We start from the raw sequence: 25232 nt of genomic DNA on the forward strand, positions 1-25232 counted from the left end.
TATGCCTGTCACTGGGCTAAGAGCTCAGTGCCAGTCAGGCAAAGAGAGGCTTTTGGAACTCAGCGGAGGGCATACTGCAGATAGAGGCTCAGCCTCCACAGCCGCTCATTCTTCTGCCTTACAGGGTTAGGAGCACCAGCCTCTGGCTCCCTTGCTCTCCTCCACCCCTGCTGCAATGAGCTAATCTCCAAAAAGAGCCTTCGCACTTCCCAGAAAGATGGTCTATAAATACAGCATCTTCTTGTAAACCAGGACTCCAAGGTGATGGGCAAATCACCAGAGGTGTCCAGATGGGGTAAAAAGGGTCTCAGTACACTTAAATTTAGTCCCGGTCATTCAGCTCAGATCACTGGCTCCCTCAGCCTCATGAGGACTCTGTACACTGTCTGTGACTCAGGGATCCATCGTCAGCCTCAGATAGAAGCTTCATGAGTTAATGTGGGGTTTGGAAGTGAGTAAAAATATCTATCAATACTGTTGATATATCCCCAAGGTCCCAACTTTGGGCACCCTGTCTCTGCTAAATTCAGATCAGACACATTTATCCACTGATCAGACAAGACCTTACAAGGAAGCATCAGGAAGAGGCCAGGGAGGGCGATGAGTCACTTGGTGATGGGTCTCCATACTCTCTAGTAGCAAGATGGAATTCAGCAGCTCTCTACCCTGACACCCCAACACTTACAATAACAAAAATTCCGGGTTGTCATCTTTACTATGTGCAATGAAGCTCACAGTCGATACAACTCACCTATACATTCATAAAAGCTTCAACTGCAGGAGAAAGAAAAGGCAAGTAGCTTAACATACTCTGTTGTCCAATGCCTTAAACACTTGGACACTGCTACATAACAGGACAATAGAAGCAGTGAGTCCTGGCACACACCCTTAATTCCTGTCTAGAGACTGAGGCTTCAAGGTCTGGAGTTCCAGGACAACAAGGGCCACAGGAGAAGACTGTGCCTCAACCAACAAGGACAAGAAGACCATGGCTTTCACAGATACTCACATGGAGTTACATAGATGCATGTGGAATTAGGAAGGAAGGACAAGAAAAAATTCTGCTGAAAATTATCTATGGATTTTTTTGAGATTTGAAATAAGGGTTAAATAAAAGTGTGTGTGAGAGAGACAGAGACAGACAGACAGACACAGAGATAGAGACAGAGACACGGAGAAAGAGAGAGACAGAGAGACACAGACACAGAGAGAGTGCCTCTGTGAACGATACACTATGATTATATTAATATGATTTTTCCAAAACAGTAAAGGATTCAAGGGTTTCACGTAAAAGAAATCATCATATTTCCTCTCCATCCACACTCTAGCTGGAAAGTTCCGGACGCCTAGACTCGCTTGTGCCTTCTGTGAAGCAGATTTGACTCTGGCTCAGACTCACAAGCCCGTGTTTTAGCCATGTGACATTCCAAAGGCTGAGCGGAGTAATTCTTCATCATGAAGACTGTATACTCTGCAAAGAGATCTTTGCTTTCAGTCTCTGCCACTGACAGCTGCCACACCAACCCCAGTGGAATCTGTGTGACAAGTTCCACAGACTGGGGCAAAAACTTCAAGGGAAGGTGTCCTCCTCGAACCAGTTATGGAACTCTTGGCCGGAGAAAAAAATATTGAGCCGTAGTTCTCATGGCATTTTATATGTTTTATCTTCTTTCATTCTTTTTCTTACTTATGAGATGTTCCTGATAGTCTAGGCTAAAATAGTTAGTGAAAATAAGGGGTACGAGAGCATCCCTTGGGATGGGGGCACTAGCTATGACCTTATCTCTGGGGAAACTAGTGCTTCACTTTATAAATCACTTACAAGATAGTAATGATAGATTAAAAAAACTTTCCCAGTAGGGAAATGCAAATCAAAACGACCCTGAGATTCCACCTCACACCAACCAGAATGGCTAAGATCAAAATTTCAGGTGACAGCAGATGCTGGTGAGGATGTGGAGAAAGAGGAACACTCCTTCATTGTTGGTGGGATTGCAAGCTTGTACAACCACTTTGGAAATCAGTCTGGCGGTTCCTCAGAAAATTGGATATAGTATTACCGGAGGACCCTGCAATACCTCTCCTGGGCATATATCCAGAAGATGTCCCAACCGGTAAGAAGGACACATGCTCAACTATGTTCATAGCAGCCTTATTTATAATAGCTGGAAAGAACCCAGATGCCCCTCAACAGAGGAATGGATACAGAAAATGTGGTACATTTACACAATGGAGTACTACTCAGCTATTAAAAAGAATGAATTTATGAAATTCCTAGGCAAATGGATGGACCTGGAGGGCATCATCCTGAATGAGGTAATCCAATCACAAAAGAACTCACACAATATGTATTCACTGATAAGTGGATATTAGCCAAGAAACTTAGAATACCCAAGATATAAGATACAATTTGCTAAACACATGAAGCTCAAGAAAAACGAAGACGAAAGTGTGGACACTTTGCTCCTTCTTAGAAGTGGGAACAAAATACCCATGGAAGGAGTTACAGAGACAAAGATTGGAGCTGAGATGAAAGGATGGACCATCTAGAGACTGCCATACACGGGGATCCATCCCATAATCAGCCCCCAAACGCTGACACCATTGCATACACTAGCAAGATGTTACTGAAAGGACCCAGATAGAGCTGTCTCTTGTGAGACTATGCCGGGACCTAACAAACACAGAAGTGGATGCTCACAGTCAGCTATTGGATGGATCACAGGGACCCCAATGGAGGAGCTAGAGAAAGTACCCAAGGAGCTAAAGAGATCTGCAACCCTATAGGTGGAACAACAATATGAACTAACCAGTACCCCCGGAGCTCGTGTCTCTAGCTGTATATGTAGCAGAAGATGGCCTAGTTGGCCATCCTTGGAAAGAGAGGCCCATTGGTTTTGCAAACTTTATCTGCCTCAGTACACGGGAACGCCAGGACCAAGAAGTGGGAGTGGCGGGGGGAGTGGGAGGGAGGGATTGGGGGGACTTATGGGGTAGCATTGGAAATGTAAATGAAGAAAATACCTAATTAATAAAAAAAAGAAGAAAAAAATCACAGCAAAAAAACAAAAAACAAAAAACAAAAACAAAAAACTTTCCCAGCAATAAGTTCCATATGGCTACACGTGTGTCATCAGAAGTGGGCTTTGGTATATTGTTCTAGAAAGCTTTAAATAAAAAGAATTAAGATAGCTTAAATTTACATTTTGAAGATTTACAGAAAGAATAGGTACTAGATGTTGAATAATAACTGACCACAACAATGTATTAACCCATTCCCGGAGTTGTGCCACTAGCCTTGGATGATATTTGTGCTTTACTGTGCCAAATGACTATGATGATATCTGTCCTATCAGTGACTGCTTCATTGAATGTATCTTTTCAGAATTGTAATAGTTGTTTCTTTATATATAAAAACCCTCAATTAAGAGCAGCAAAATACACTCAGATTCAAACTGTGTTTCTGTTTGTCACTGATGAATCCTTATCCACCTACCCTCGTCCCAGGAACCCCTATACCCGACTGGGGTAGTCCGTGGCAGACAGTCACTTTCCCCAGTCATTGTGACAAGCAAGCACCTCCCCTAAGAAACCCGAGGGCTCCCTTGAGAACTCTTGGCTTAGCCTGTCTGTAAGCACCCAGCACTCACAGAGCCATCTCCTGTCCCCATCTTCACTTGGACGTCTTTACTCTGGAGTAGGGAAAGGAGGCAGAACCACTCTGTCTTGATGTGCTGGAAGGGTCAAGTCAGCCAGAGGAGTCTACTGTGAGATGACTTCAAGACAGCTTGTGAGACCCCAGGGCTTGACTCCTGGCCAGCCTGCCATGATGTGTAACCATGTTGCGCTGTGAGGTGGACCAATGGATGTGTCCGCTTTGTTAGAACAGAAGTCCCCAGAACACAGCTTCCTGCTGCCTCTCTTGCCCACCATTCTTTGTAAACACTCTGCCATTGTTTCCAACGAGTAGCCGGAAAATATTCACTAATTAGCTCCTTCCAATCTGTTATCCTCTTCCTGTGATTCTCTTTGGGTCATGCTTCTTGGTGGCAAATGTCCATGGCAGGCAGCTCACCACTGTCTAAAAGGTAGTTTGGGGCTCCTTAGCGTAGCCTTCACATTCTGTCTTCAACTCTTATTTCTCTGCACATTCATCCACGTACGCCACCCATTCTCTAGGGCAGGGCTTCCTAAACTGGGTCTCATGACCCAATGTGGAGTCACAGAACTCATTGTGGAGTTGTGAAAAAAAATAGCAACAATAAACAATTCTCAATCAATGCCCAATGACTAAAAATAAAAATTCAAAATCAAGCACGAAACGAATCTGGTGTGTGTGGCACTGCTTGCATGTGGCGAGCCATGCACTACTGCCTTGGTACCAAAAAATAGTGTACATTTCTGTGCCTCACATGCCTGTGATGCTACCTGTACCACCACCCAGATTCCAGATGGCCGTGTATTATAGATTGCTTCCCTCCACCCCCAGCAACACAGCTTTCTACTTTATATAAGCATAAAGATTTAGTTATGGAAAACAGACTTCTAATTTCTTACTGTAGAACTCAGCAGGCATCAGCGCTTTGGGGTTGGATTGAATGAGACAGACAAGTGCAGCCATCTCACAGTATGCAAATTAGCTCTCATCCTTAGTAAATGGTAAAGTCATAGCTATGCCTGTGCTTGATTCTGTTGCTGTGATTTAAAAACAACAACAACAATCAACCAACCAACCAACCAACCAAACAAACAAAAAACCATTCTAACCAAAAGCAGCTTAGAGATAGAAAGGATTTATTCAATGTAACTTTTAGGTCCCAGTCTGTCTGTAAGAGAAGTTGGGCAGGAACAAGGGAAAAGCTTGAAGCAGAGATCACGGAGGAACACAATGCTGGCTCGTTCACTCACAAGCTCCACCTAAGGATAGTGCCGGGGTCTTCCTGCACCAAAACTCAATAGTCGAGGCTAATCTCCACTGACATTCTCACAGACCAATCTGAACAAGGCAGTTCCTCCGTGGAAGCTTCCCTCTCTGCTAATTCTAGGCTGTGTGTAACTTGACAATTCAAGCTAACTAGGACAAACTCCAATGGGTCATTTTAAAATGAATGCCCTTGTGATTCATTATCAGCCAATGCTTTGTCTGGTAACCTATTTTATGTACCTTTCTCTGAGCCACCCTGTGCCACTTGCCACTAACAACTCCATTAGCTCATTTTAAGGGCGAGGAAAGTGCGGAACTCTCAGTTTAACCTTCACTCACGTTCATTTTCATGGAAGAGGAGACTGAGGCTGACACAGCATGCCTAGGACCAACTATCTCTAGAACGACGCCCTCAAGTCTCTGACTCCTGATGTCTATGCCATCTGTGCATGCTCTCGGCCTCCACTGAGCAGAACCCATGCTTTGCTGGGGCTGGAGCCCAGACAAGGGGCCCTCTTCGTTTAGAATGTCCCCCCCCCCGCCCCCACCGTTCCTTCTAGCTCTTCTTCTGTAAGTCTCATCACCCTCTCTTCTCAGTGACTCACTTCAGCAAAGTCCTAGGCAAATTGTGTAAGCCTCAGTTCCCTCTTCCATAAACTTCAGCAAGTTTAAGTGGGCTCTGACTTTAAGCATCACCGAGCTCTCTCTAGGCAGGGACTGATCTATTTAAGCCTAAACCCAGCATCCAAGCCCCTACTCACAGTTGCCCTGCTTAGGCTGTAGCGATGAGTACTGCTTAGGTAACAACCACAAGGGGGCAGAGCCCATGGCGCTGGAGGCAGGAAGTGAAGCTTGGAAAACTGAAGTGTGTTTATTCAGAAAAATAAGCAGCGTTGTGATGCACGTGGAAGAACACAGAAAGAAGGGTAGAAAGAAACAATTTTGGGGGGAATTTTGGAGTTTCTAAAGCGTTCGAAATGCACTGAGGAATTTAGCATTTTCTGATGAACAGCTTTCTGTACTGCTTAGAATGTTTACATTTTTAGTTTCTCAAATAGGATTTTATCAACCAGCCAAGAAACTCACAACCCAGTCGGTATGCTTACAGAAAGCATACATTTATATCTTCCAGGATGATTAAAAAATAATTAACATTCTTTTCTACAAATTTCTCCCTAATTTGGCTGCCTCTCATTTCTTCCCAGTGGCTGCATATGAATTTGAAATATTTTAAACAGAATTATACGGGGCGGGGCTTCATGAAGCAGGCATGTTTCTGGAGAACCTAGCTTGGACATCTGTTAGTGAAGGTGATGGAGGTCTTACCCCAAACCTTTGCCTAGGAAAGTAGAGCACAGAGAAAAAGCATCAGTGAGTGGCTGGGTTTCTAAAGAGGCAGACTGAGGGAAAAGGCCCCCACAGAAGATAAAGTCACTGGACTCTGGACTTCGGGAGCAAGGGATTTACAGAGGCAGGAGCCTCTGAAGAAGCCAAAGCCACTCCTAATGAGAGTGTGGGCATTTTGGAAGCCAAGAAAGCACAAGTTAATCTTCGAACAGACCTGCTCACGTGGGAGTCTCCCTCTCACCTGCAGCCAGCATCCATTGGTCCAGAGGAGGAGACTGGGGGACAGAGAAGAAAGGAGCCACAATCTCCCCTCCTTCTCGAATCTGAGGGAGGAGTCTTATTGTAAATGAAGAGCAATGTGCACTCCACTCTGTTACCTGGATTTATTGTTTCTGACTTGTCACTGCATTTTGCAGCTTGAGAGGACTCCAGGATTCTTCAGATAGCTGTGAGGGGACAGACAATTTGCCAGGCTGCCTTCTTTTGCATCCAGGGACACTAACCACTGACTGAATTTTAAAAGAGCAATGAGAGACAGAAATAAAATTGCTCTGCAATAGCACCCTTCAGCTGTGCTTGTCCACATACTAAATTTGTTTTATACGGAAGGCTGGAGGAAGTGCTGACATCGGAGCCGCTATGGCCTTCAGGAGGGGAGATTATTAGTGGAATTATTTCCTAATGTCTGGGAGCTTTGGCCAGCTTTCAGGCTAGGTAATAAATTACCTGGGATAAAGCAAATTAAAATAAACATAGACTCTTTTTTTAAAGTGTGCACTGGTGTTTATATTTCTGCATATATTTCTGTATGAGGGTGTCAGATACCCTGGAACTAGAATTACAAGTTGTAAGCCGCCATATAGGTACTGGGAATTAAACCCAGGACCTCTAAAAGAACAGTCAGTGTTCTCAACTCACTGAGCCATCTCTCCAGCCCCAAGAAAGCGATACTTTGACAGATGCTTCAGTCCAACACTCACTATGAGGAAGCACGCGTACAGGGTCTGCTCCCTTTGTGGTGGCTGGGAAGCAAAGAGGAGGATGGAATATGGCATGCCCTTCAAAGGCGCACTCCTCAACCCTGAATGTTCTCTCCCACTAAGACCCCCATAGTTTTATACTAGAGAAATAACCCATGGTCTTGTGCACGCTAAGCAGGTGCTCTAGCATGAAGTCACAGTTCCAGATCACTGGTGCCGTCTTTTGAAGATGTCATGACCTCCAAATATTTGCCAAGAGGCTGGAGAGCAATTGTTCAGCAGAGGTGCCTTGGAGGGGACATTTACGATTCAAGCCATAATAATGGTACTTTCTACATTTTTGACCAAGGGGATGTCTTAATTTTATAATCAGGACAATGATTTGGTAAGGTGGGGGGATGGCTTAATGGTTAAGAGTACCGGCTGTTCTTCCAGAGGAACCATGGTGGCTCATGGCTGTCTGTTACTCCAGTTCCAGGGGATGCCTTCTTCTGTCCTCCAAGGGTACCAGGTTCACACATGGTATACAGACACATGTAGGAAAAATACCCATAATCATAAAATTTAAAATTTAAGAACTTTAGAAAGGATTGAAAAGAATAAGTTTTTAAATAAATAAAATTCAAGTTATGTAAGAAGAAATCCTACTTGGCTTCTGTTCAGAAGCAAAGTCCTGCTGACCTGTGATGGAGGAGGCCTGATCCCCATATGGCAGAACAAAGGGTGATGATGGACACCAACAAGAGTGAGTGTCCACTTCCTGTGCCCATGACTATGGCCTCTCACACTGCCCCATCTCCCCTGGATCTCTTTCCTCAGTGCCAACCTATGTACCCTCCACTCTAGGCAGAACCTGAAAACCCGTAACGCTTAGGAATTCCAGGTGGGACTTGCTTAGGATAGGAATTTCCATGCTCACATAAATGCTTCTTTCCTGTCTTTCCTTCCCAGCCCAGGGTGTGAGCGAGAGGGTCTTCCATAGAGAAGGTCATATCATATAACATGGTTGTTTCACCACGGCAGAGGGCTTCTTAACCTTGCCTCCACTGCTATTTGTGGCCAAATGGTTCTCTGTGTTGGGGTTCTTCAGCAGATGTAAGATGTGCAATAGAATCCCTAGCCCTTTCCCCCTAGATACTAAGTAGTATCCATCAAGTGGTTGTGATAGCCAGAATAGTCTCTAGACACTATCAAATGTCCCCTAGATGTCAAAATCCCTGCTTCAGATGTAACAGCCTATTTCACTTGTCCACAAGAATAGGGTCCCCAATTTGGGTCTGTTTATATGCATGGCAGAAACCTCCCTGAGTGTAGTGCATGTCCCCACCACTGACACTTTCCTGGAATGTTGTTAAAAATGACATCAAATATGAGGTCAGGCTTCCCCAGGTGGCAACGAGGCTCTTCAATAGACTGTTCTCCTTCATCCACCAGCTCATAGGTTGAAGCCCTGATCTCACATGTGACTGTATTTGGAGATGGGGTCATTAAGGAGGCCATTAAACTTAAAGCCATTTGGAAGGGTCCTGATCTGACAGGATTGTGGATCTGTGGAGGAAAAGACATTGGCCAAGGTTCCTCTTCTCACACACAGGGAAAGCTGTGAGCAGAGACACGAGGAAAGCAAGCCAGCACTCACTGAAGACCGTTGCCATCTGGCCTTGACCTTGTACTCCAGCCTCTAGAACAGCGAGAAAATTAGTCTGTTGTCTAAGATGCCATCTTCAGGATCCTGTGGTGGCAGTTTAAGATGACTAATGTAGGCATTAATGCACTTCCAGGGAAACAGGCAACTTCTGTGACTTGGGGACCTAGAACAATCTTGACTCAGGAAGTTTGTAGGACCCGTGGCAGAGGGAATGTCCCACCAAAACAGGAAGAAGTTTTGATGAAATTACTAATTATTAATCATTGATACAGACAAGAAATCCCTCAGTTGGCCAGCTCTGAGAATTAGGCCCTCTTCAAGCCTCCCATATAGTAATGGTCCTTTATCCACTGTACAAGCTAGTTTTGTGTCAACTTGACACAGCTGGGGTTATCACAGAGAAAGGAACTTCAGTTGGGGAAGTACCTCCATGAGATCCAGCTGTGGGGTATTTTCTAAATTAGTGATCAAGGGGGAAAGGCCCCTTGTGGGTGGGACAATCCCTGGGCTAGCAGTCTTGGGTTCTATAAGAGAGCAGGCTGAACAAGCCAGTAAAGAACATCCCTCCATGGTCTCTGCATCAGCTCCTGCTTTCTGACCTGTTTGAGTTCCAGTCCTGACTTTCTTTGGTGATGAATGTGGAATGTGGAAGAGTAAGCTGAATAAACCCTTTCCTCCCCAAGTGCTTCTTGGTCATGATGTTTGTGCAGGAATAGAAACCCTGACTAAGGCACCCACTTTGTCTACTTCAGGATCTCTCCATACTTTGGTTGTATGACTTTTTTTCCTAAACTGAGCATTGAATTCATTGTGGGTTGGGATCAGGGATGCATCCAAAGTGTTATGATGAAATACCATTACATGTTGAAACACCATTGGCCATTGAGAGTTTTGCATGTCTTGCAATTTCATTCAGCACGAGAGTGGAGGAGAAGCTGGGCATCGTGGTACACACTCAGAAATCTAGGATTCGGGCTGGTGAGATGGCTCAGTGGGTAAGAGCACCCGACTGCTCTTCCAAAGGTCCGGAGTTCAAATCCCAGCAACCACATGGTGGCTTACAACCATCCGTAACGAGATCTGACTCCCTCTTCTGGAGTGTCTGAAGACAGCTATAGTGTACTTACATAAAATAAATAAATAAATATTAAAAAAAAAGAAATTTAGGATTCGAGAGACTGAGGCAGGAGCATCTTAGCTTGAGGCCAGGATGGGCTGTGAGACCTTGATTGTCTCCAGAGATTGGGGTGGGATAGAGAGTAGGGTAGGGGTAAGATCGGGGTAGGGTGGGGTAGGGGTAAGGCTAGAGAATAACCAGGACAGATGTTTTGAGTGAGTATGGACAGAGTATAGCATATTCCTGGAATATTGTTGTCACAATAACAAAACTATTGGATATCTGATATGTAATTGTTCTTTGTCACCATGGTTCTTTTTTTTCTAAGACATAGGGAAGGAAAGACAGTTGTCCTTTTGTGGGTGTCTGTTTCCCAGGTGAGGCAGTGCCCTTTGATCTATGTCCATGTCAACATGTGTTTGGTCTGAGAGTCTCATGCTGCCATGGGCCTGACAAGCTAGCTTCCTTTGACCCTTTTAGGGATCATGAATTGTCATGAAGAGAATCTGAGCCCTCCAAGGTTCATCTCAGCCAATGGTGGAGGCGTAGATTCACCCTGTAAGCAGCATCCTGGGGTCAGGGCTGTGGTTGAGGTGGTAGGTCCAATGCCTCTCCCCCTCCCTCCACCACTAATCTATCCTTCCAGAATCTCCTCTAACCTGAGACAGTTCAATTGGAAGCCTCCAATTTGTTCTTGCTTCCCAAGTTATTTCAAGTCCACCCTCGGCGACATGCTCCTACCAGCAAATCTACCCCCAAAGTTCCATCAGCTGGGGATTCAGTGCCCAAACATTTGAGCCTAAGAGGGACATTCTCACTTCTCACTTAAACCACTACAATGCAATAACAATATATCTGAGAGCTTTAACTTCACTTATGGTCAGGAGTCTACAGGTCTGAAGGTAGGGGTCTCACAAAGAGGATGTGTGATGGGATCAAACATAATCTTCATGGCACAGTCTCTCGCTGCCTTTCCGGAGCATCCTGAACCCCATCAACACTGCCTCCTCCACCCAGATCTATCATTTTGTACCTGCAACAATGACTACATTTTAGATCCAAGAGGATGCCATGTTCTCTCCCCATTCCCTAGTAGCTTTACCTTCAAGCATCTCCGGACACTCCCTCTCTCTTGCCTTCCAGTCCCCAGCTTCTCCCCTACCCTCAGTCAAACACCCTTAAAATTTCAGCTTTCTTCAGGATGGATTCTCTGATCCACGTGTGTGAGGTCAGGGTCTTGTTCTAAGCTCCCCACTACACAGGAGGTTCCATACTTTCATTCTTGTTTCCTGGAATTATTTCACACCTTCCTTGGGAGTCAATAAACCCATGTAAAGTTTGTCAAAATTATATTCTAAGGGACCAGCATGGGTTCTGGAGCATAGAAGGAGGTTAGAAATATGAACTGCATGAATAAATTCAGGAATATGCCAACCACCACAAGGTTCTTCCAAGAATGTCTGCAGGTATCCAGAACCTAGCATCTCTCAGATGAAGTCACGTATTCTTCTCCCCATGTGGTAAGCACGGGAGGAAGCATGTGGGAGAGGGGATTGTTAGAACAAGAATATGCAAGGGACTGGTAATGGCCTGGTGATGGGAAGTCAGGAAGGGCATTGTGAGGGGTAGAGGGGCTTACAGTCCTTTGTCCTCAGTGTCTTCACTCAATCCTAGGGACGGACTTCATATGGAGCAGGCCTGCGGATCTATGGGGTAATCTGATGGTTTTTTGTCCTCACCCAAATTCTTTTTGCAATATCAAAAATAAAATCACCCGGGGGGGGGGGATGGGAGGAGTTGGGAAGAAGAGAGAGATTGCAAAATCTCCTCCTCTGTCTTTTCTCCCAACTCCTCTCATTCCCCACAAGGTGAGCATATATATATATATATATATATATATATATATATATATATATATATATGTACATATTTTAAGTTTATGCCTATGAGTATTTTGCCTTTATGTATGTCAGTACCATGTGCACGCAATGCCCTCAGGGCCAGGAGAGATCGTCAGATCTCCTGGGATTGGAATAACAGACAGTTGTGAGCTGTGGATACTGGGAGCTGAATCTAGGTCTGCTGGAAGAGCAGCAGGTTCTCTTAACCATTAAGTCATCTCTCTACCCCCACATGAGCTTTTATAATGCCTATCTCTGAGCGAATGGCTGAGGTCTGCTGTGTTTCTCCTGTATTCTCCAAACTTACTCCAGCTCAGGATGCGCCACTCATTAAGTAGCTCTAGGTGTGTGAATGAATAAATGGATTCCAATGTAGAAAACTGCTTATAATTAAGGCAGAGAGAGAAGGTGCTGTAGCTTCCTTATGTATTTGATCGTTTCCTTTCCCCCTTTTGGACAAACACCCTATTAGTAACAAGAGTGATGGGCTCCCCACAATTTCTTCCTGCCTTCATCATCCACAGCACCAGAAACCTTTGTCTGCCTCCCCCCCCCACTGCCCCCACTTCCTGGTTCCCAGATAGGGGGTAGACAATTGAATAAATAAATAAATAAATAAATAAATAAATAAATAACTACAACCCAGAGATTTGTGGTCAGTTTTAATAGGAGGGGCGGAGTCAAACAGTTTAGAGAAACGTATAAAAAGACCTTTAACTTCTTGCTGGGACATGTTATGGTTTGTGCACAGCACATACATATTAAACATTAGAAGCATCACATTTCTCAAGCACATGACTGAACAGCTTCTGGATCTCCTATCTACCGTCCTCAAGCTTGAGAACAGTTCTGCACCAGGACCCAGCCCGAGGTCCTTAACAATGAAGACAAAGAGAACCTTGTTGGAGGCTGGGGTTTCAGTAGTTTATGAGGTATACAAACATGGTTCCGTTTTGACTGTCTGCATGCTGCCTTAGAGTCAAGAGCTGGTTGAAGGTAGCCACTCGCCTCCTGCTCGGGGAAGAGGAGCCATCCACTCAGACGGTAAGCACAGGCTGCAGTATTTCTGTAGGTTCTAGCCTTGCCCCCAATATCCCTGCCTTTGGTGTTTTCTTCAGGAAAGTGACAAGAGTGGCTGGTCTGTCTTGGAGAGGGAGGGTAGGAGTAGCTCATACAGACCCACTGTTCAGAGGAACTGTCACGTGTTCTGTAACAAGTGGCTTAGAGCTTATCTTAGGGGGAAATGTAAGGATAGAAAGTTGTAGAAGGCTTCTAGCTTAGCTTTGCACAAAAAGGGGAAGGAAGGGAATCTTAGTTGAGATGCTATACTGGAGTCCTGGGGGCCAGCGACCACACATGGTAACTGTTCGCCCAAGTGACCACAACACCAATGACAAGGGCGATGGGCGTCATGGACTCTTCAATGTCCTTCCTTTCTCAAAACTCACACAGAATGAGAACCTGGGAAACCTGCGGTCTCAGGGCAGGAAAGAGGGCTCAAAGCCATACAGAAAGAATGTCAAACTTAACAAGCTAGGACTGGGACAGCATCAGATTTCAGGTCTGGACTGTTCATCTAGAGATACACTTCTAAGAGAAAGACAGGTTGTACTCTGACTCAGATGACAAGAAACAAACCGGTTCTTTTTAAACCATACTCTGGTTGTGACTGAGAGCTTGGAGCAATGTGTGAGGATAAGTTTGTCTGTCAGAGGAACTGTGGGATGCAGCAGTCTGTGAAGGGTAATGATGAGGTATTAATGATCAGATTGCATACTGTCTTCGTCAAAAATGTATCAAAAGTCGGAAGCAAAGTGGTGTCACTAGGTGGTGGAGCAATGCAATGTTTGCCTTCATATCTTTGCATGTGCGTTCAGTGTTCTTGGAGCTTGGAGAGAGAGACTGATAGACATTAGGGAGCTACAGATGGTTGTGGCCATCTTGTGGCTACAGGGAACTGAACCCAGATTCTCTGGCAGAGCATCGAGTGCTCTTGACCACTGAGCCAACTCTCCAGCCTCGCCCCCAAGCATTTCTAGAACACACACTTGTGAGAGAATTACGAAGAACTGCTTCAAGGAGTGCAGGTGAGCAGTTAGGAAGCAACACTCCACCCTGTGCACAGTAGCAGGAGAGAAGGGATCGGCAGCATCTCTCGCTGATTTTTTTTTCTGCTCTTGTCCCATCCCTTAACTTGCCTGTGCATTGGGTTTGACTTGTACAAAGCCCTAAGTCACTTTAGGTCAAAGAGAAACCTCTTAAGAGAATTTCTTTACAGGAAAAAAAGTTGAAAGTATGATCCATGCATTGAACCAGCACAGCAAAATCCCGGGGCCAACTACAGACCCCAGCTTCTCACAACTGATGTCAGTCATAGGAACTGCCGTGCTGCTGTTGTCACCAGGCAGGTGAACACTAGGCCGGCCCCATCCAGGGCTTCCGGAGCTTCTCTTTCTTACCCGGAGCATGAAGGGTAGGAGTGGAGAGCTGGTGGAACCTTGTCAGGATTTGAGCCACTTCATGAGCTCAAGCAAAGAGACAGAAAGATCCAGCAGCCCAGGGTCTTGCAGTCTCACTAGATTTCATTGGCTCAAGGCATGTAAGCATAAAGATCTAGAAAGGAAGGCAGGATGGGAGGGAGGAAGGAAGAAAGGAAGGAAAGGAGGCAGGGAAGCTGGTGGTTGACTATCTAGAGGCGTAACACATTTCCTCCTATCTGGATAGCAGTTCCCAGCCCTAGCCATCCTGTCCACGCAGTTACATCAGGAATGAATGCTCATGAAATCAGAAGTGGCCCCATTTCTGACAATCCCTGTGATACCATTGATGATAACTGGCAAAGATATCTTAAAAGAGTATGGCTTTCTCCTTCCCAGATGACTTGAACTTCATTATCCAAGAAGTTAATATGGACCAATTTTCCTCCCCCTTTCTACCTGATCCAAGACTCGGTTCTTCCAAGTTTCCATCCAAAGCTTGAGGATGTCCACATGGCTGAACTCTTATCTCATCCAGCTCTGGCCTTTTTCTCCTCTCCTCTCACATGTCCACCCTGACACTTTCAGGGCAAAGGAGGAAGTCAGAATGGTGTCTGCCTCTTGCATCGCCAACCCCCACCCCGTCTGCAGCTCAGAGTCCCTGAGTCCAGATCTGTCTATGGAGGGGTGCATCTACGAATAGAGAGGTATGTTGAAGACGGAGGTATTTGCAACAGATGAGGGGATTGTCTTGCAGGTCAGGGCTCCCAAGGGTAGCAGAGGGTGTCAGGTCATTTTGTAACATATGCTGAAAATATTTGTGCACCGATACAGCTCTCTCTGGTGTCAGATTTAGGAACATTCCAACAGTTCAGGAATCTGCAGGCTCTAGGCAGACCACATTTATAGTCTCTCAGGGAACCACGGTTTAAAATACTCTCAAAGGACAAGAGGCAAGAAGGCATTGTGGAGCAAGGAGCCACTTGGGCTTGGCTGCCTGGATCCTGGGATTATCACACCTCTCCTACTGTAGTGAGGAAGAGGGGCTAGAGGTCACAGCACCCAATTCTTCTGTATCCAGGAGCATTGTGGATGTAAGCTTAGGCCGAGTGAGAAGGAAGTGAGGGTATCGGGTGAGAACTTGGGCGAGTTTCCTGGACATAGTTGGAGAGGGATCACCACGGCAAGTCCAAAGCCTCTGGACTTCCTTCATGCCCTAATTTGCACACTGCCCTTCCTTGCCAGGGAGGTTGCCATTATTAGGATCCTTGTCATCTGAGGTTAAAATAAGACCTGGTTCAAAGCAAGGAAACGTTACGGGCAGGCAGCCTGGTGTTGGCCCATTCTTGGAGCCACACACAGCTTGAAGCCCTTCAGGCAGAATGGTTCTCTACAGAACATCCAGTCCCTCTGCCTCCACAGATCTCCCCAACGGGCCCTGTCCTGTTCTATTACTTTCTTCTAAGGAGGGGAGCCCCTTCTCTCCCAGTTATCCATGACAATGCATCTTAACATCCCCAGAGCCCCAATGGGCATGGAATCCAGGGTGCCAGGTCACCTTTCTTTTTTTTTTTTTCTAGTTTACAGTTATATTTTATACCCCTACCTTCCTCCTGGCACATAAAAGATAGCTGCTCACTGTTACACAGACAACTGGATAGATAGATGATCAGAAAACGGCAGAATGGGGTGCATCTCAATCCTGCTGACTTGACAAGCGATGCTCTGACAGGCAGTTTCCTGCGGTGATGATGTTGGGAGAAAAGAACTCAGTATCCTAAAATGCCTTTGCTCTGAGAATCTACGACTAGATGTGTGGATATGCACGGACACATGCACACTCCCACTTTGGCTTTTTCGTATGCACATGGCCACACGCTGCAAGAGTCATCTGTATCGTCTCTCCTCGGGTGAGGCCGAAGCACAGGAGCCCCCGCCATCCTGAAGTGTGAACTGAAGACCCTCAGCCACGTGGCTTACACGCCATGCAGTCCAGTGGCCCAGGGCATCGATGCAGATCTTCCGGCCGAGATAAGCCAGAACTCAGAAGTCACAGGATAGGAGCAGAAGTGTTCTCTTATTGTAAAATCCTGACGGAAAAGACGCGGCTGTCACCCCGTGAGCCTTCATCCATGGGTCCTTATATCCTGGGGAGGAAGTGAGTGACAGTCATGATTGGGGACACCTTGCTGCCCCGCTTTACGCGTCCGTATTTGCTCAGTGCAATGTAGGTCCCTCGGTACAGGTCTGACTCGTAGGCGTTATAGTTGTTTGGGAGGAGGGTTTCTCGGAACTTGCATTCGTCGTGGAAGCTGGGCTGTGAAAACGAACAGACAGCAGAGACCCGGTGATAATTAAGAAATATCAACCCACGGGGTGGGGGAAGAAAGGGGCACCCTCCTGGAGGCGAAGGGGAGGCAGGATGGGGTGAAGAACTCTGGGAGGGGGGACCAGGAAGGGGCAATATTTGGAATGTAAATAAATAATTAAAAAAAGAAGTGCCCACACACCAGCTGAGCCACTCAGAGGAGGCCTTATTACCATGTCCCTTCCCTCCCCTTTGTAGAAACACTGCCACGGGGTATATGGAGAAACGTGAGGGGTTAGAATAGAAGACACTTCAGAGCCCTCACAGTTCTTCCTCACATGCCCTCTGACACCAGGAGGAATCCAAGGCCAGGGACATAGAGGGATGATGCTTGGCTCCTGTGGGGAGATCAGAGCCGACTTCCAGACTTCCAGGTGGGGGTGCTTTCTATCAAGTCCTCAAATGAGAACGTGTTCTATCCAGAGGAGGGGTCGGGGTGGGTGGCACCGAGCTACTGCCAGCCTATAGTGAGAGGTTGCCTGGTAGAGAGGGATGGAGGACCCTGGCTCTACTTGGTGACTTTTCTACTTCCCCAAACGGTGACTTGGATTGTCTCCTCCCCTCTCAGAGCCTCAGTTTCCTTCTCGCAAACTGTGTGGGTGCCAGGGAGCTTGCAGGGTAGTGAGTGGAGGGGCGGAGGAACACATGAGCTCCTGAGATGTCCTTTCCAGGATTGTCCCTTTCCATCTTAGTTTCTGGGTTCAAAGCCTGCAGCCCCTTAAAAAAATAAAAGCTCTTTCTCAGTTTTGACTTTGAGCCCAAAAGGTGAGTGAAGCTTTATAACCCAGACCATTCTCTGGAGCCATGTGAGATCTGAGATAGGAGTCATTTTTATAGAGAAGAAGAACCTGGCAGCCACGAAAATTAGGCAGAGAGCTATAGACAAGTTGCCTTGTCCCTGTCTAGCTTCCATGTGGACACAGACATGTGCACCTAGGTATGTGCACACACACACACACACACACACACACACACACACATACCAGCAACCCCAGCTCAATGGCTTCTCCCTGGTACCAGAGGCATTGTCTTTTGACTTCTGAAAGAAGTCTGTGCACCTAGGCTCACCAGCCATGGGACACACAGGTGTCCCTTTATGGGGTGGTAGAGAGCCTATCACTAGTACTCTAGAGCCCTTGGGACAGATGCCTCTAACACCATTTAAACAGCCTCTGAACCCTATGGACATGTTTCCTTCCCAGTAGACTCCAAGCCCTCTCTGGGACAAGGATTCCAGGGATCAGTGGTCAGATCGAGGAAGGTATTTGATACTATAACTGGGGAGGGACCGAAGACTAGGGATTCTCAGTGTTCCGTAGTGTATCGTGTTACTACTTCTATATACAACAATTCACAGTGTCTACTGGATTTTTCTTTTTAAATGAAGATAACAGATGATCAGCAATTCTCCTAGGAACAGATTTTGACGTTCGAGTCCCACATGTGTACGACACTTTTTAAATAGCAAGAATCCCAAACAGGCAGTCTGTAGCAAGAGGGGAGTAGTTGTCTCAGCTGTGACCAAGCGACACTATGGGGTGCTATAAATCATGAAAAGAAACCCTTTGGCACATTGACACTGGACTGTCTTGGAGACATATTACCAAGCAGAGATGCTCAGCTTGAACCCATGTCCTGCAGAGAGAGGATCAGGGTTTGGCTCCCAGCACCCACATGGTAGCTCACAACGGTCCAGAGTCAGTAGATCCAACACCCGCACCTGGTCTCCAAGGGCATCAGGCACACAGGTAGTGCACAGACATACATACAGGCAAAACACTCCCTCACTCACATAAAATTTAAAAACACCTTGAACGTCTGTAGTGTGACTTTTCAAACACGGAACATACACTCATGCATGACTAGGTTATTCCCAGAATGGTCCACAAGGAACTGGTCACACAGGTCGCCTCTCAGGAGTAACTCATAGACATCAAGACCATGGGAGGAGGAAGTTTAAGTCCTGTGGAAATCTCTTGCATTCTCACCCGTCAAAAATCTGTTTCTTGTGTTATCTACCCACATAAACAATGTATTTAAAATGGTAAAGGAGTTTGGGATCCAAAGCGAGCCAGGAAGTGGAGGGAGGAGTCTCATTAGACTAGCGGTCTCTGGGTCTCTATCCGTTTTGTTGCCCCGCTCCACCTTCCTGCTTTCTCTCTGTTCTTACTTTGTATGACCCTGTCTGTCCCTGGAGAGGAACTTGCCTTGCCAGTTTCCAGGAGAATTTTTTTCTGATCTGGATGGCGGTTAAGGGAGAGGCTTCGGTGTGTTGTTTGCAAACTGGTAAGAGGAGAGCAAACCGTAGGGTGGAGAGCAGAGTGGAACAGAGCAAGAGGAAGGGGTGTGGGGGGGGGGAAGAGTGAGCCCTTGGGTTGAGAACTATGGACATTGCCCACATCCCATTGTCTAGAATGAGTCTGGCTAAGAAGCAGCGTTTTACAAAAAACATTCGCATCTTTGTGGGTGCATAGACAGATTGGCACGTGTTTCTGAGAGTTCTGTACCCCTAGAGTCAACCAACCACGGACCAAAAACATTTGAAAACAAAATGATTGCATCTGCCTTGAACATGCACAGATTTTAAAAAATTCCTTAATAAATTGTTTCCTTAAGAAAGTGTTACACTATCTTTTTACATAGCCTTTGCAGTAAGTATTTAGAATAATCAAATGTCTAAGAGGATGCACACGGGTCATATGAAGATGTTAGACCGTTTTTTATGAGGCACTTCAGCACCTAGAGATTTGGGGTTCCTGTAGTCCATGGGTTACTGGAACCAAGTCCCTGAGGATATCGAGAGAGGCTACAATTCACTTTGTTCTCTGCGCAGCAAAAATTTTGCAAGGGCGGTGCTGGGAATGGAACCAGGAGCTCTGTGCTCTATCTAGACCCGCTCCCAACCACGCCCCAGCCCTGCTCAGCAGATTTGATTATTCAAATCTGTTCCAATCGCCCCCCCCCCCCCGCCTTTTTAAAAATTGACTGCTTTCTTTTCCTTTTTGTCCTTTCTCTCCAGCCTAACAGCTATCCCTGGCCTTCCCAGAACTCTCTACAAACAGGGAAAGGAAACGGAGGGTTCCTATTCTTTAGAAGCCTCCTGCCCCGCCCCTACATGCCCCGCCCCCTGCCTGCCCCACCTACTGTCAGTCCCCGACCCTACGTGGCATTCCTCATCTCCAGGTTTGAACTGAAGGCCTTTTCCACAAGACTGCCGCAGTGCCTAGGGCCCAGCCTCTCTGTAGCCTCCATCACACCCCTGGGCTTTGAGTTCTCATGGCTCAGGAACGCTGGATCATTGGCTTGGTGAGAAAGGCCCCCAGCCAAGCGAACGCCGTGTTAATAAAAGTGGCCACCGTATATTATTACTTGAACAAATGAAAATAATTCCACCAGATCACATTTCCCGGGCCTGCCACTCTCAAGCGCCAGCGTGACAATGTCTTGAATTCCACCAAATCCATATGAGAAGAAATAGCCTTTCAACTCCCTTAATGCAAAAAGCACTATGGAAAATAGGTCATCCCTGGGTGTTCAGGGGGAAAACGCTTTTGGTAGAAATGGTCCCAAAAGTTGGGGATGGGGAGCGCGGTTACCACACCCATTCTCTTGTTCATATGCGGAGCTAAGCCATCTCTGTCTTTAACAATCTTCACCCTGTATGTGTTCTGGCCTTCTGCCCCTATTACTCCCAGTCAAATGAGGAGAGAGAGCAGGAGTGAGGTAGCGGGGTGAAGTCAGCCTTGTGGTTTGCAAGGCACTGTGCTCCTACAGATTAGAAGTTATGTAAACATGGTATAAACCCTCCAAAGTGCAACGTGTATTCTTCTCAATCAATGAATGGCTACAGAACTACCGTCAGGAGCGGCTCCATGATGTCTTTCTGCGTTTTAAGGGGAGCGAGAATGTTGGATTTCCTCATTCTGCTCCAGTCTCCATCCAAGATGGCAAAGAACCAGCACCAGCGACTTAGCCTAAAGTAGAGGGTGGTGGCAGGGGGGGGGCGGGGGCGGGGGGGGTGGGGGGCAGTGCTGGGCCTCAATGGGAACCCTGGCCCCAGTCTGTCCCGCCAATGCACTTCCCCCACAGTACATTTCTGGCCATTATCTGCAGAACCTAGCACATTAGCTGCAACCAGGCAAAGGAACAGAGCTGGAGACTGTAGACAACCTGTATCTATCTCTACCTGCAGAGGGAGGCTAGAGACCAAATGTTTCTCCAGACTCTGCGGGGCAGTGCTTTATACCTCATAGCCACTCAGCAGGATTCCAGGTAAGCCCTACGGGCTCCCTCCGTACAGGAGGGCTGCTGCAGAGAGAGCCTAAAACTGCCCTTAGGTCCCACAAGAAGGAAGACCTCTTCTAGGTGCCTTTTCCTTACCCCTTATTCTCCCACCGGGAGGGCTGCCTTTCCTCCTTATCGGCCCCTTTCCCCTCCCCTCCCCCCACCATGAGAAATGCCATTTAGAGGTTACAGCAGCTGATCTACCAAGGGAGGAGGCAGCTCAGGGGGGGCTTAAAGGGAAATAGTGTGAATGAAATCACCACCCAGCAGGAGTCTTCCTGGCTCCTGGGATCAGTTGGCAATTGTTTTTTTAGACTGTGGTAACTGCTGCGGAGGGGTGGAGGATGGGGAGGGGCTCTTCAGAAGCATCTGGTTCCCTAGCTGCACACAGAGCATCAGGTGTCTCAGCTGGGGCACTGTTGTCCAACCGTAGCCAACTCTCTGGTCCTGGGGTCTAGGGAGGAGAATCTCCTACCAGGAGCACCAGCTCTCAGGCTACTGGATAAGGAAACCAGAGAGTCTTCTCTCAGAGCAGCCCCCTTCTCCCCAGGGACAGCTGCTTAGTGGTTACTCCAGGTCCCTTGGGACCATTTGCCCAATGAGTCTGGGGGTCCCGCACTTCAAGAGGCTCTACCCCCTGGGAGCATTTTCTCTGATAGCCAAAATGTTCTCAGTCCTCAACCTCTCTTAGAACCAGAGATTCCAAGTGGAAAGTGGGTGTATTTATCCAATCTATGTTTGTGACCCTCTTGCCATAAATGAATTCTTTTCTAATTGATAAAATATGTTAATTAAGGTGGCAGAAGTAAGTGATTATATAATTTGGGTTTCTAGCAGATTTGCCTGCTAAAATGCCCATTCAGAGTCCTAGATCCCTGCGGAGGGATTCTGGGTACCACTGGGGCTGATGATAAGAAGCTCTTTGGAGGACCCCACCCCAAAGAAGGATCGAGCAGCCAACTCCTCCCCAGTCTCAGGTTGTTCTTACCCTGCCACTTTCTCAGAGACTGGTACAATTGGCATCTGAGAATTCCCTGTCTAGACTATGTCTTCTGCTGTTCTGGAGGCTGGATTAACATTAGGCAGAATTGACTAGATTCCTTGTTCTCCATAGGCCATACAGCCTGGTAGCACCCACACCTACCTGAGCAAAACAAACAAACAAACAAACAAACAAAACACACACACACAAAATAAAAAACACTAAACCCTCAGAACCTAAAAACCCCTAGACAAAACAAAACAAAAAACAAAACAAAACAAAAAACAAAACAAAACAAAACAAAAAACCCTGAACTCTGAGCAGGACCGATTGACTGTCTTCATCCCAGCCCTCTGAGCCTCTGAAGCAGGTCCTAAAAATCCATGCATCTAGCAGATTACAAAGTGATGGGTGCACAGGAGAGCCCACAGAACGGTACTGGAGGAGCAATGGTTTTAGCTCACACCATAAGCCAACTTTGAGACATTTGCTCAAAAGGTTGGGAAGCAGACACCCTCTGACTAGCTCACTTTAGTCTTTTCCAGATATCCTTTGCTGGGAGATTTCCCTGGGGACCTAGCACTTGTTCCAGGTCAGCTCTTCCCTTTCTATCCCCCATCTTCTTCCCCCCAGTGATGGGAGGATCAGACTGTACGCTCTTTTCTAGTGCATCTGAGGTTCCTTTCTCTTCAGCCACTGCCCTCTCATTTTTTGATGCTAGGGGCCGAACTTCCCTGCGTTCCCACACATATGAGATCTACCACTTACTAGATCCAGCTTCCTTACTTCTGTCTAAGACATAAAAATTTCATAGACTGTTTTTCCAACACATTTTGAAATAGGCCATGTTGCAGGCCGAGAGCCCTGGAAGTGAGTGGGGCAGAGAAAGCAGAGGCCTTAGAGAACACAGTAAATGCTTGCCCTTACACCAGAGGAGAATTTGTCTCTTAGCATTGCTCCTTCCACAGTGGTCTATGGTGTAGAGAGGCGGGGTTCAGTGCCTTCTGGGAAGGTATGACAGAGGGAGATACTACCATAGACTATGGGATCAGAGACCAGAGGATGTTAAACTCAGCTATAGTCTCTCATCATGAGTGAAGAGGAGAGATAGGCTCCTTCTACAGATCTGTACCACACTGCCAGCAGTGTCTCCTGGAGGGGTGTCATGGGGGCAGCTCACCCAGGCTGACCCACAGGCCTGCCTTTCTGGGGCTGTCATGGGGGTGGCTCACCCAGGCTGACCCACAGGCCTGCCTTTCTGGGCCTCTCCAGTTCAGCAACTCAGACCTGACTATGAGCTTGAACGACAGTTTTGGTCAGAATGCAGGCTTCCCTACCCAAGAGCTCTCTGAACGATGGCTTCTTTAAGGGCAAAGGTCTCGGTTGTGGGGTTGGAAGAACTGCAGGCTTGTGCAGAGGTTTCACGGTGAAACAGAGGAAGTGTAAGCTTCAAGGCACCTTGCCAGCAAAAGCTCCTTTCACAGCCCTTTCTAATTCTCAAAAAACAAAAACAAAACAAAATAAAACCCCCTCAACTCTTAGTGTTATATGTTTTCAACTGTGTGACCGGGAAGAACCCAGGAGCACCCCCCCGCCCCCCCGCGGAACTCACCGTTGTGTACAGTCTTCCTTTACTGTTCATGGCAATGAAGAGAGCACTCTTCACCCCGAAGAGGCTCACCACACCCCGTTCTACCGTGGAGATCTCCAGTAGGCCTGACGAGGAAACAGAGAACACACTCTCATGCTCACATCAACCCGAGTGCTTCAGAGGCATCCTGCTGTCCCCCTTCTCCAGAGGCTCCACCTCTCCATCACATCTGTCCTTGATCTATACAGTCCTATAGCATCCCTACACTACACTAGCTGCATCCGGTCACATCCTGGTAGCACATTCACTTCCTTGTGGAAAGGTTTTTACACTGGAGTTGGAGATTGCAACGGACACTCAAACATCATTTTAAGATTAGCTTTGAGTCTGGGCTTTCTGTAGATCTGTCACCTGAGGTTCTTGACTTGAAGGATTGGGGTGGGGGGTGGAGATATAGCTCAGTGGTACAGTACTTGCATGACATGTCCTGGGTCCCTGGGTTTAATTCTCAACAACACACAGACACACACACACACAAGCACACACACACAAGCATACACACACACACCATACACACACACACCATACACACTCACTCACTCACTCACTCAATCAATCAATTAATCAATTTTGATTATGTAAAGTCTGTTCTACATCCTTCAACTCAGTCCCCAAACACTGCAGCTACACTGAGTCAGATGGCTTGTCTGGGACCCTACAGCCCTTATCCTGCCTTGGCCAGAAGACTGTCTATGCAGGCACCTGAAGCATGGCACCAAGGAGATGCTTCAGATGGGCATTTTTCAGATGACTTGCCCTTCCCTTTCAAAAATGACAGTTGAATAGAAACTCATGGTTTTAACCAAGATAGAATATCATAACTTATCTCCCCTACCGAGTAGTTATAATTCTTCAGGAAGACCAGATCTGGACCTCTAATACTGGAGTAATTAGGACCATTGATGGAGTTACCTGGGATGATGGTTAAGGACACCAAGATGCAAGTAAGGGTCTTACTGAGCCTGTACCTCTTTCTGGGCAGGGCAGGGTGAGATCAAGCCATTTAAACGTTACCCAGCACATCTTCCCTTTAGAGTGCAGCCCCACCCACCAGCATAATTTCCCTTCATCTTTTGACTCTGCTTGTGCCCAAGCCAGCAAGCACCCCAACTATCTTCTAGTGACACTCACTGTAGGGGTTCTCCTCGTGAGTTCCACTGATGCGGCCGTCAGGAGGCACCTGGAGGTGGAAGCCAATGCCCACGTTGCAGTAGAGTCTCCGCTGTCGCTTAATGCCCACCAAATAGCCGCTTTCCCAATTCACACCCGAAATCTCTCCAGCTAGCCCAGCTCGAGACCTGGACAAGAGGGTGCCCCAGCCTCTGGAGTCCAGTAGTGTGCCGTTGGCGCGGGCGCCGGCAGGTGAGGGCACCACCATGCCCACTAGGACGCCTAAGAAGACGAGAGCCTGCAGCGTGCCCTGAACACGTCCTCCTCCCCGGGACATAGTGATGAACAGCCTCTGTCCCAGGGCCATCCACCTTGCCTCTCAGGCACGTGGTCAGAATTAATGGCCCTAAAAATACCGCCCTTCTTGTTTTTCTCCCCTCGGC

General features: G+C 47.0%; 1 protein-coding gene across 1 annotated transcript; it reads right to left on the minus strand.

The window, feature by feature from the left end:
* Nucleotides 1–16534: 16534 nt before the first annotated feature.
* Fgf6 (fibroblast growth factor 6) lies at nt 16535–25156 on the minus strand. The gene is made up of 3 exons (XM_021165749.2): nt 24811–25156; nt 23641–23744; nt 16535–16711 (listed from the first exon to the last, which is right to left on the minus strand). Exons 1-3 carry the CDS (start codon nt 25154–25156, stop codon nt 16535–16537), a joined length of 627 nt encoding a protein of 208 aa, XP_021021408.1.
* Between the last annotated feature and the right edge of the window lie 76 nt (nt 25157–25232).

The sequence above is a fragment of the Mus caroli genome, unplaced genomic scaffold (assembly GCF_978045245.1).
Source record: "Mus caroli unplaced genomic scaffold, Mus_caroli_1 scaffold_7, whole genome shotgun sequence".
NCBI classification, from domain to species: Eukaryota; Metazoa; Chordata; class Mammalia; order Rodentia; family Muridae; genus Mus; species Mus caroli.

Bases quoted from the DNA above. Each gene is read 5' to 3' on its own strand.
- Fgf6 (XM_021165749.2), bottom strand. From the start codon at position 25,156: ATGGCCCTGGGACAGAGGCTGTTCATCACTATGTCCCGGGGAGGAGGA. The intron at 23,745-24,810 runs GTGAGTGTCACT...TTTCCTCGTCAG, and splicing joins TCACGAGGAGAACCCCTACA to GCCTACTGGAGATCTCCACG. The intron at 16,712-23,640 runs GTGAGTTCCGCG...TCGTTTTCACAG, and splicing joins AAGGAAGACTGTACACAACG to CCCAGCTTCCACGACGAATG.